We start from the raw sequence: 12,221 nt of genomic DNA on the forward strand, positions 1-12,221 counted from the left end.
ATGAGAATAAAATTAATTAAAATAATATCACATAATATTTTATTTAGGTGACTTAGAGTAATCTAATATGATAAATCTAAAATGATGTGGCGGATCAAGTTTATCTAAGAATTTCTTCTAATTCAATCAGCGGTGCATGGTGCTCAATTAATTCCAATAATTATGCATTACTATGCATGATAGATAAGGAAAAGCTGGAAATATTTAATATTACACACCAAAATACACTGATGATGAGTTTAATAAGCCAAGTTCAAACGAGTTTACCACCGAAATATATTAATGAATTGATTTAAGTTAGAAACTGACGAGCCCACGCTGTGCTCCAATTAATTAAGTGTAGCTCACACTAGCCAAGAAGTTCTTAATTAATCTAGTTATACTTAGGAAGAGATCAGAGCCAAGTAGGTGCTTGGCATAGCAATTACACATATATGTTCTACATCCTCTCCTGAAGGTTTGGCTGAAGGGGCTGCACGCGAAAGGCAAATGGCATCTGGCAATTGAAATCCCTAATACTCTGATCGAACCCATCGTCCATGTCTCTCACACCTTCCACTGCCAAATGCTGTTGCTGTTTAAAATAATGCAGAAGGAAAACTATTGGTCAATAGCAACGCTTCCAGGAGGAACATATTCATTTAAACAAACATCGTTTTCTGAAGCTGGTATCAAATTATATGTAGAGTGATCAATAAAAATGTATGCTAACTACGCGCAAATATGAGCTTCAGTGAATATTATTAGGTTCCCTTCACTTAGTTGTGCCCCAATTTCACCCGTTAAATTAGCAACATGTTAGACTCCGGTAGCGTCCGCGCAATCATGACATGAAAAATATTGAAATATATATAAAATAGCAAAAATCTGAGCAATTAATCAAGTTATAACAAATAATCCAGCATCTCACAAAACACACGGGCTTGTGTTTTAGTTATATAAAACATAAACCGGTATGGCCTTAATTTTCAAACAAAAGCTACATATAACTACCACTTACCAGCAGGAAATTGAGTTCCCTATTTTCCTCCTCCAAGATCTTGCCCTGATACATGCAGGTGTAAAATGTTTCAAAAATATTTTTCAGTGTTCTTTTGCAATATAATATAATATAGTTAAAATATCAATTAAGGCTTTCCAACATACATTTCTCCTGAACCTCCTGTGCACTTCCATCTATAACCGAAACAAGAGAGGAGATATGAGAGAGGAAAGCTTAATATTATTATCAAGTACAAACAAGTTAGAGTTACATCGTTGGAAAAAAGAACCTGTTTCTCGCGGACTCCTTTGAGACCGCTTTCAAGAGAATCCTCCAATGCCATCAGCTCCTTGTAATTCAGCGACGTGATATCCTCCCCCTTCATGTGCCTGAACAAATAAAACGTATATTTGATCATAGATATTGCGGGCGCGAGCGCGTAAGAGAGAAAGATCTGATGGTGAAATATGGCGCAGCGTTAAATACCTGAGCTCAATTTGCATGCTGTCATTCTCTTTCTTGATTCTGTCAATTTCATGGCTGAGGTTCTGTGAGTTAAGACAACAATATTGTTGTAAACCTTACCATTTAGTTTAGGAGAAGTTAAAGGGACTTGACATCTACGAGTGTGTGGACATAAGATGAATTACTGCTGGTCAAGAGAGAGATCTACCAAATAGCTAGCTAGGAGATCCCTAATTTTATTACAGTTTATTATTCCTTCAAACTCCTACAATCCTTTTCAGTTTTTCGTTTTCTTCCTTCGTAACAAAGGAAAGGAAGCAAGTGAATCATTTTAATACCCAGATCTGTTCATAGTCGATGTCGCAGGTTTCAATGTGCTGTGTGCGTGTGTCAGATGTAGATCTACTCAAATAAAAGAGTTCCGGATGTGGATCTACTCAGAATTCTTGATTCATGTCCCTCGACATAATTTTAGCAAGAGAACTGAGCTTTCTTCCTTCAGTGCAAGACAAGTGCAATATGACTGACTACCCATATGGAAAAAGCATCATATGCATATCAGAGTAAACCTAGCTACCTCATGCTTGGCGTCCCAGAGCGTCTTCCCAGACGTTCGCTGATACCTGTCCAGGACGTCAATCAACCTACCACCAAAAACAAGAACTTTAACTCCCAAACCCACATAATTAATAAAAGTAAATTGAAACATTTTCCTACCCGCGGTCGCACATAATTCTTTTTCTTTAACTTCATCAATAAAAAGAAAGAAAAACATAGTCCGATCCCTTACGTACGTGGTAGAAGGGCTGATGTAGTTATGCATCTTCCCAGATGAAGAAAAGATGACAAGGGACACTTGGGCATCACATAGAACAGTAATTTCATTTGCCTTCTTTAGGATTCCATTCTTCCTCTTTGAGTAGGTCACTTGCCTGTTGCTAGAGTTCTCGATCCTCTTGATCTCAATCTTTCCCCTCCCCATCTGCAGTCACCGATATTCTCTTCGTCTTCTTCTACTCGGCTCCTTTTTCTGTGGTCTTCTTTCTTCCAGTCTATCAATTAATGGATCAGAAGACGTGGGGAAGATAAAGAAAAGTAATGGTGCAATGTTCCATTGTGGGTTTGCGGATGAATCACTTTCTGAGTGGCACAGAAAGGAAGGGTTTGTTTACGGGTTGTGACCCACCACAACTATTTTCTTTGTTTGGTTTAGCTTTGCGAGTTCTGCTGCCACCTTCTTGACCATTGGTTTCTCCGTGTTCATTTGAGAGGAATGGATTTTGGGGCTTTTAGTACAACTATAGGTTTCAAGGGGTAAGCAGAGCACCCGCGTATTTCGAGGCTGCTTACGTGTTTAAATTAAACGCGCATTCATTTTTGCGATGACTGTTTGATTGACTAAGCTAAATAATCTTAAACATCAAATCAAAAGTTATGGGGATTATTATTATTTTTATGGTCGGCTTTCAAAGCAATTAAGGTGTATAAAATTAAAGGGCACAAGAGCACTGTTAATATATGACAGGTTCGATTTTGCTTTTTAAAAAATTATTTTTCTATTTTTAAAATAAGAATAAAAAAATATTGAAGCAAGAGTTTTAGATTTAAATATTTCTAAAACTATTCTCATTTTTTAAAAAATTAAAACAGAATCTTATTTTTAAAATACACTACATTTATTATTAGAAACCACTATCATAAACTAACAGTCTAACACTATTAATCACTAATGACTACACTGGCCGATTTTTAACTCTAAATTTATTTTTAAATTAACATAATCAAGGACAATTTTTTTATTTTGTTCTGGAAAACAACTAAAAAAACTATATTGCAAAATAGCAGTTAAATAAAACAATTAACCAGGCGATTGTCAATGTCATACTGCAAATAGGAGGGACTAAACCGCTTTGAAATTCTTGTAAAATTTTAATATTCATGTGTTTATTTTGGTGATAAACATTTTGATGTCAAGTATTACCAACTTATTTGAAAGAATTCAAAACAATCAAACATCGGAAAACAAACTATGTTACAGGTGACAAGAATCCCAGTTCGCACCTCCGATTTGAAATATTTTAGAGTTGGTGTTTGCTAGAAACTGCAACCAGCAGCCCAGCACTCGGTTGCATGACATGACAAGAGGAGGTTAGGATTCTATACTCAAAGCAGCACCATGACTCCAACTGCAGCATGGGTTAGGCTCAGTATTGATGGATTTGCAAGCATTAATGATGTTGTTACGTGCGGAGGAATCATCAGTGATAATAAAGGCAATTGGATTGAAAAATTCTCCAAATACTTAAATTTTTATCCTAGCACAGCAGGTAAACTTATGGAGATTCTTGATGGTCTCAATTTTTGTTAGAATACTAAATTTTACAAAGTTAATATCCATATGAATTCCATAGAAACCACATCACTCATTGAACACAACTTTTTTGAATGACATCCATTTTTTGACATTATCAGGAACATTAGAGATATCATCATGAAGGATTAGATGATCACCTTTAATTATGTTTATAAAGAAGCTAATAGATGGACCAATTTGCTAGCTTGCTAGTTTTCTTGGGACAACTTAGACACTTGAATTCTCGATAATCGCCCGCTTGATTGTAGAGACCTTACGGTTTTAGACATGACTTGATATTGTCTCTTTTGCATGGTTATGCTGTGGCCTTATTTTTTTTTTTTAAAAAAAAGCAACACTATCAAGCATAGAACTTGAATAAAATCTTTAGATATATATATATATAAAATTGGCAAAATGATAATAAAATTTCTTCAAATTATCTAAATTGATATATGACTTAGTTTTTTTAAATATTATAATTCCAATGAAATTCTTAAAAATCTCTTTGTCAATAACTTTTTTTATCAAAAAGATCATTTTATTTTTATTAATAAGTTGTGATTTTTTGTTCAATTTTTGTGATTCTTTAAAGAAAAGTGATTCTTTAAACAAAAGTTGTAAATAGAGTTTGTTATTTTGAGAATTTATTTTTCAATAATAGAAATTATATGTAATAAATTGTGATTTTTTGTTCAACTCTTGTGATTTACAAAACAAAATTTGTTATTTCTTAAACAAAAGTTGTGATTGGTGCTTGTTTTCAACAACAGAAATTATACTTAATAAGTTATAATTTTTTATTCAACTCTTGTGATTTACAAAACAAAAGTTGTGTTTTCTTAAATAAAAGTTGTGATTGAATTTTGTTATTTTTAATTTTTTTATAAAAAAGTTATTGATAAAGAGGTCTCTAAAGATTTTATTGATATTATGACATTTTAATGGACTAAAATAATAAATTATATAATTTGAAGGGATTTTATTATAATTTTTTTAAAGAATTCCAATCAAATAAAAAATAAAAAATATCGTAGAGCCATAGTACTGATGGCGATGTGAGCTGCGAAAATAAACTGTTGCATATTGATGCTTCAAAATAAGTCCGCTCCTCCATTTTCTAGTGCCGACAACTTTATAAGCTCTAATTTTTCGAGGGAGATGAAGGATAGGAGGTCTGATTTAGAAAAAGAGAGAGACAGACAGAGATGGGTTTATAAAATCTTAGTGGATGGAAAACGTAAGAGAAAATTATAATAAAATAATTAAAAAATATCAACCAACTTCTTCTTTCTTCTTATTAGAAAATGGATAAATTAAAATTTGCTCCCGCTCCCCTCCTCCCCATTTTCCTCTAACCAAACAAGATAAAATGTGATCAAACGTTTTCTTCAATTTCATAAATATCATGCAAAATAATTTTTTCAATATAATTTTCTCGAACTATTGGGAGACCATATATGTATATATTGCTTCTGCCACAGGACATGTATGAAGGCTATACTTATAAAGCTAAAAAAACGGACTGATCTGGCCCTACAAGGTCCAGCTCTTGATGGGCTTGGGCTTAGAAAGGCTAACCCATTTAAGCTCCAGTTTCATTTGAAGGACTTATATCTCAAGCTCGACCCTAAGTATAATGGGCTTAGGGTTGGCCCTACAAGCTTCAAACCCTTTTACTTTTTTTTTTATTTTTAAATTAAAAATAATTTATTCATTCCATTGTAGTATAAAATTTTACTTTAATGTTAAATTATGCAAACAACATCTTAATTCTTAATATCAAGAATATTTTTATTATGGAAAAATTTTCTTATTTCAAATAATAAAACATTAAAATTTATACATTCTTAATTTAAGTCATACAATATAGAATTATATAAATATAAAAATAATCTATCGTTAAAAAATATAATTTAAAAATATTAATACACATATGTAAAATGAATCAAATTATTATCTAGAATTTAAATTAGATCAAACAATTACTTTTTTGTCCAGGTATATTATTGTCTAGAATTAAGCAAACCAAACTTTATCCAAAAAAATTAAACAAACCAAAGTATTTTGTAAATTTTAATTTTACAAAAACTACTATAACAACTAAATATTTAAAACATTATAAAAAATACTAATAATATTATCATAATAAATAATATTTTACAATATAAATAAACAAATGGTTATATACAGGTTAGCCTTTAGTTCTATAGGGCTAGCTCGTTTAGGCTCTTGGCCCATTAAGGCTAGCCCTTATAAGGCAGCGTTTTATTTTAAAGCTCTGAAACTTAAGCCCAACCTTAATAATTATTGAGCTTAAATAGGCTGACCTTACAGACTCGGTCCATTTTTCTGACTCTTTTATACTTGCATATAATAATCAGGTGAGCCTTTTTCTAAGTTTATTGGCTTGTTAGGCTACAATCTTCCTGGTTAATAAGCTCAATCAGCAGCACGTTAATCCCGGGAAGCTTAACGCGGGAGGTAACCAGTCAAACCCACAAAAATAGGTTTGCTAAGAGGTCAGGGCGGAAGTGCCAGGATCTACTTGGCCGACTTGATATAAGGAAATTCCCTTTTCTTTTGTTCGCTCTTGGACCATGCCCGTAGATCTTTCTTTAATATAATAAAATAAAATGAGCAGAGACACCCCGGATATGCGTTACATATTATAAAAAAGTATTATAAAAGAGAGTCCCGTCATCAGAAGATTAGGTGGGGTAAAATGAGAGTAAATGACCTTCTCCAGCGTCTGCTCTATGCAGGCTATATAGAATAAGGAAGGAGACCTTAAAAGAGTTTACAATATGACCCGAGGTTAAAGGAATGTTCACTGTTTCTTTTGCACGTAAGAACTTTGAAATTTCACTTCATGATAATTTTTCAAAGCGGTAGGCCTCGAGGCAAGAGACTGGAAACATAGGCACATCTCTAAAAGGGAAGGAATTGAATATCTCCTAACTAATATATGCATAGTTTTCAGTTGATCTCAACACGCCTTCTTATAGGGTTAGCATTCCGATGGCATGAATATTTTCTCGGGAAAAAGCAAGGCGTTCTTTTCCTTAAACGTGATCCATCTCAGCATGGAAGATGAATGATCTATGCTGTCCATTCTATGTCTTCACTTCACTGCAAATTAGCGAAGGGACAGTTCTTCTCTTCTACAAAGAACAGACCACTCGTGCGAGACCGTGAGAGCAAACCTCTCCTCTCTCCTTGCCCTGTCATGCCCTGACTCTTACGGAATTGGTGCGTTGTGAATTTTCCCATAGACCGTAGTTGCGCAGTTGTTCTCCACTTACCACTAAAAGGTTATATTCTTATATTACTTGCGGTGGCCCGGGACGCTGGTGCGTTGACGAGAAGATAGCCTTGGAGGGTGAAGATTATTTGGACTTTCAACGAAATCACCATGTGGTCCTTGTGGTTGTGGGGGTTAAGTTTGGACCACTATGGCCCAAGCAAATGATACTAGCCTCAAAACATGGGCCCATCAGCAGTGAGATCAAGATGTTTCCCCTACTTCATTGGATCTTCAAATCTTGCAACAAGGTAGCTGCACTGCTTTGTGAGATTCATCATGGGACCACCCTTTACTGCTACTCTTTATGCTTCTGTCTTAGGTTTGATCGGATCCTCGGAGGAAGTCTTGATATATTTCCCGGTCAATAATTAAAAAAAAAAGAAGAAGTTAAAATGCATATGCTTCCCTAAATTTTAAGGCAATTGCATTTAATCCCTTCTACCTTTAAAAATTTAAAGGTAACACCTTTAACTTTTAATTTTATTTTTTAAACTCCTACTATTAATTATATTATTCTTTTTATAAGAATTAAAATATCATTTAATTAAAAAATATCAATAAATAAAAATATTATATTGTAGAATCATTTATAATTAATTTTTTATTTTTTTAACAGTTGAGGCATTAGTTGTTAAAAAATGTTATTATTATGGTACAAAATTTTAAATATTTTCATTTATATTAGCTTTATTGATTTTTCTCTGTTATCATTGGTGCATAGCTTTATTATTTTAAAGGATAAATTTTTATTTATTTTTTTAAATTAGATTAATATAATAGACATGATTAAAATATTTAAAATTTTAATTATTATCATGTTAGATTATTTTATGATCCTTTAATATAAAAAAACTATATCATTAATGACAGTGAAATGGATAAAACTTACAAAAGTAAATATTTAAAATTTTTATATAATGATAATAATTTTTTTTGGCTGTCTCAACTATTTCAAAAATACAAAAAATTGATTAATCATAATTCTACAATATAATATTTTATTTAATAACCATTTTTAATAAAATAACATTTTAACTCTTATACAAAAATATAATTACAAATAAGGAGTTTTGAAAGATAAAATTAAAAATTAGGAGGATTAATTTTAAACTTTTAAAAATAAAAAAATCATTTATAATAGCTTTGAAGTTTAAAAAAATTTTATACATTTTATCAACATTTTTTTTTCCAATACATTTTATCAGCATTGCTCACACGCAGATTAATGTTTGCGGATCAAATAAATATTTTATTATAGCTAGTTTTTTTTTTTGGATAAACCAAAACCAATCCCATACAGGCCTTGTCAGGCAAATCAAACTCAATGAAACTAGCAAGCTCGAAGGAGAAGAAATCAACTGCAACCCAAGAGCCATATACCACAAGCGTCACAGAATAACAGAATGATGGAATCGGGGTTCAAAGGCCCAGAGTCAGAACTCTCGTGGATTAGATTGATAGCATACAGAGGCTCAGAACCCTCTCCGATGATAGACCAGAACGTTAGAAACAGAATGATGTTGAAATCGGCAAGCAAACGGCGTTGTAGGACCATCCAAATAACAAAACGGAGGAGCATACAGCTTGTTACTTCGTGATGACTGCGATTGATCTCTCCATTGCTCGTACGTCCTTGGTGGAACTGCCTCAGTAGATCTCGCAAATCACTCATCCATCACACCGGGTATTAATAACCACGAAGCAGTCTTCAACTGTGACATAATGTTGATTGCTGATCAAAACCAATTAGAAACGCTGAAGTCTCGAAGCTTGCTAAGATGTCTCTCCATGTCTCGCCTGGTTTTGGCCCACTCTTCCCTTTCTATGACAGTTGTTGGATCATCTCTTTCACTCTGCACATAAAAAAATACATATAATCAGCTCATGCACAGCATGCCAATAACAGTTTCAGTAAAGAGATAGTTACCGCGTGAATTATTTTGAAGGAGTTCCCATTATCTCGTATAACAAGCAAGTCACTCTTCCTATCTCTATTTCTCCCCCCTGGAGCTGTCACCTTTGTAAAGCGTACCAACAGTTAAACATTGATGCTAATAAAATCACATATCACTATTCACACTCATAATTATCTCAAAGCAAAGAGGGAACAAGAACTGCTCGGCTAGTAGATAAGCCTGACTAAAGTACTTGTAACTGAAAGAGACAAGTAAGACAGATATCCAGTCTTGGCTGTCGGATTCTTTATTTTCAGCCACTAAGGTGGTGTGCAAGATACAATACTAAGAAGGATAAGTAAGAATGCAACTAGGATTACGATCACATTAGAGAAACAAGGAATTTAAAGTAATAACTTGCTCAAGATGAAAGGTACAATAATTTGCATATGAGATGTAAGGAAATTGCAAGCACCAGTAACGCTGTAGACAAGGCATTCATTCAACTTAGTTATTTGTGTTAGATTATTTATATTAAGTATGCTCAAGAATGGGTTACTTCACCAAAATAGTTTAAGCTATTTGGTTAGACACATCCTAAACTTTATATATTTATAATTCATCTACTAATTTCTACATGTAACAATTCTTTTATCTCTAATAAATTGAAGATTGAAACTTTCCAATAGCAGAAGCACTGCATGAGTGATACACTCTATCTATATTGACAAGGTATCATATCAATTTTATTGGACGTCCCGCATCAGGGACATGTAATTGCAAGTTGCAACAAAGCGGCAGAAAATTATCCAGAAGCAGCTAGGGGAAAAAAAAAAAAACTAATTATTTACCAGAACTTTTGCCCTGGTGATTGACTTGGTTTTTGAATCAATAACATAAATTTCTTCAAAATCCAGAACAAACTCGGGATCACCCAACCTCCGATTTTTGTAGTGTTTAGTCAAGAAAACCTGCAGCAAGTAAGCCAGCTGAGTGAGAGCTGCGCGACACCATTAACAAATGAGTGCCTCCTTTCAGTCGTAATTACATCAACTTTTTGACTCATATTATTGATAAAGTTTCTTCTCAAGGTAAGAGCAGCGTTTATGATAGGATCCAAAATAGGTAGGGAGAAATAAGGAAGATAAATCTTTATTAAAATATGAAATCAGAATCTAATATCATAAATTAATAAAGATAAAGGAAAGTCTTTAATAGAAGAGGAGCAAGAATCTTAAACTCATACAACTAATAAAGCCAAAGGAGAATCTCCACTGATATAATAAAATAATGATTATATTTTCAGATGATTTCTACATGTTGTGCCTTACTATTTATAGACACAAAAATAATTAATAATTCCTAAAAATACTTCCATTAATCCATAACTCAGATAATGGGGCATAACTACCAGAAAAATAAATAAATAAATAAAATGACTCACATAACCTACAATACCAACTACTCCTAAATCTAGGGACCACTCAACAAAACAGAAAAACAATCTAAAAAGTATTATTAAAAAGATAATATCAAAATAACTTGAAAATAATAATTATTCCTAATATTTCTATAACTACCCCACATCACCCATTATCCCATGCTACTTGGTACTCTATCAATAAGATTAACACATTTGGTCAAATAAAAAAAGCAAATAATTTCACATGTACCCAAGGGCTCCACAACAATTAATATACCTTCAGGATTTCCCTTGTAGTTTTATAAAGTGGATCTCGTGGTGCATCAATTGGTGGCTCAGTCACATTGTAGCATCCATAATCACTTTTGGCGCATCTAATGTACTACAGAAACAGGTAAAACCAAATTTCGAATAATCAGGAATTATAATATGCATAAGGGCCAATGAGATACAGAAAGAACTAGCTCATTGAATGCACTCGATTGCTCATGTTATGTTTTGGTCAGCTTCTTAAATTGCTAAGCATATTCAATGTTCATTTTTGAACTATTGATTCCATAATCTCTTACAGCAACACAATATACAGATGAACCAAGCAAGGCAGCCACATTCTGTCTCAATTAGCCGAAGCAGCATTTGAAAAGGGGGAAAAAGAAAAAAGCTCAATTGATAAACAGCAGCTCTATATCAATGTGAATGAATAATGAGGGTGATTCTACAATCATGTTTTTGGCAACTAATTCAAATATTTCCCCGGTTTTAGACATTGGGTAGGAAAATTGCAGCACCGATTTCCTGAGTTCTAAAAGAGACATAAAGTTCTAATGACTTCAGTGCATGAAACATAATATCATGAACATCACGTTTGAAAATTTATTGTTAGTGGGAGAAGATGAGTGATAAAACAGATTTCAGAACAGAACCTTCTGAGGCATTGGAGCGAGAACCTTAGGAATAGAATAAACGTCCGTATCCGGAGGAGTAACATACATCTACAACAAAATTTTCCGCAGGGAAGGCGAAGAAGGTTATATATTGAAATAAAACAGCCTGGAAAATCAAGCCCTTTGAAGGGTAGGGTTGCACTCACTAACCTCCCTAAAATCATAGACATCGTTATCGGGGTCTGGCGGTTTCCTTATAAAGAAGTCGCAGTCAAATAAGCTTATCTTGTGAAACTCTTCTTCGTTAATTCTGTAATCCACGACCATCTCCGAATCCCATCCTTGCGTTGACACGAAGCTCTTGCTCTGCACCATCTCAATGTCCTCGTCGCCACCAGAAGCGGAGGGCGCCAGAGCGCCAGATAATGGGTCGTACTCGATTTCAAAGTCCTTCTTGTTGTCCACCTCCTCCATTTCGTCCGGATCCATCATCTCATAGTCATCGGGGCCAGACGCGTCGCCGTCGCCGTCGTCGGAGCGTACCAAAAATGGGTTTTTTCTAGTAGATGGCGAGGCCACCACGGGGGGGTTTAAAATGGAATGGGATTTGAAGGGTAAAGAGAAGGCATATAGAGGGGATTGGGAGGGTGGGGGTAGTGATATGGTTGAAGAGAGCAACTTTGGGGAGAGAAGAGGTGAGGAGAAGAGGAGTAAAGAGGTGGGGTTGGTGGTCATGGGTTTTGGAGGGAGGGAAAGAGCTTTTGGTTCAGCGTGAAGTCACCGCTCGACGGGAGTGTAGTCGGAATGTCGGATGGACTTGCTGAGAAATGAGAACAGAGACGGAGAGATTTTTAGGATGTACTATTGTACAATTAAAATAAATGTTTACCAATAAATAAAACTAACTATTTT

General features: G+C 34.1%; 2 protein-coding genes across 3 annotated transcripts; both read right to left on the minus strand.

Moving 5' to 3' along the window:
- Positions 1-182: 182 nt before the first annotated feature.
- LOC129294648 (agamous-like MADS-box protein MADS9) lies at positions 183-2,706 on the minus strand. Its single transcript, XM_054933094.1, has 7 exons — positions 2,242-2,706; positions 2,025-2,091; positions 1,469-1,530; positions 1,272-1,371; positions 1,147-1,176; positions 1,001-1,045; positions 183-574 (listed from the first exon to the last, which is right to left on the minus strand). Exons 1-7 carry the CDS (start codon positions 2,427-2,429, stop codon positions 440-442), a joined length of 627 nt encoding a protein of 208 aa, XP_054789069.1. The 5' UTR covers positions 2,430-2,706; the 3' UTR covers positions 183-439.
- A 5,629-nt stretch (positions 2,707-8,335) lies between these two features.
- On the minus strand, positions 8,336-12,167 carry LOC129294153 (PLASTID TRANSCRIPTIONALLY ACTIVE protein 6, chloroplastic). 2 transcript variants are annotated; one of them, XM_054932313.1, is made up of 6 exons: positions 11,520-12,165; positions 11,349-11,417; positions 10,703-10,807; positions 9,854-9,973; positions 9,035-9,124; positions 8,336-8,960 (listed from the first exon to the last, which is right to left on the minus strand). In XM_054932313.1, exons 1-6 carry the CDS (start codon positions 12,042-12,044, stop codon positions 8,844-8,846), a joined length of 1,026 nt encoding a protein of 341 aa, XP_054788288.1. In that variant the 5' UTR covers positions 12,045-12,165; the 3' UTR covers positions 8,336-8,843. The 2 variants fall into 2 exon arrangements, with proteins under 2 accessions (XP_054788288.1, XP_054788289.1); XM_054932314.1 differs by lacking the exon at positions 11,349-11,417 and having other exon boundaries at positions 11,520-12,167.
- Between the last annotated feature and the right edge of the window lie 54 nt (positions 12,168-12,221).

This window comes from Prosopis cineraria, unplaced genomic scaffold, assembly GCF_029017545.1.
Source record: "Prosopis cineraria cultivar Desert tree isolate PC_DT_omini unplaced genomic scaffold, ASM2901754v1 PC15, whole genome shotgun sequence".
Taxonomy (NCBI): Eukaryota; Viridiplantae; Streptophyta; class Magnoliopsida; order Fabales; family Fabaceae; genus Prosopis; species Prosopis cineraria.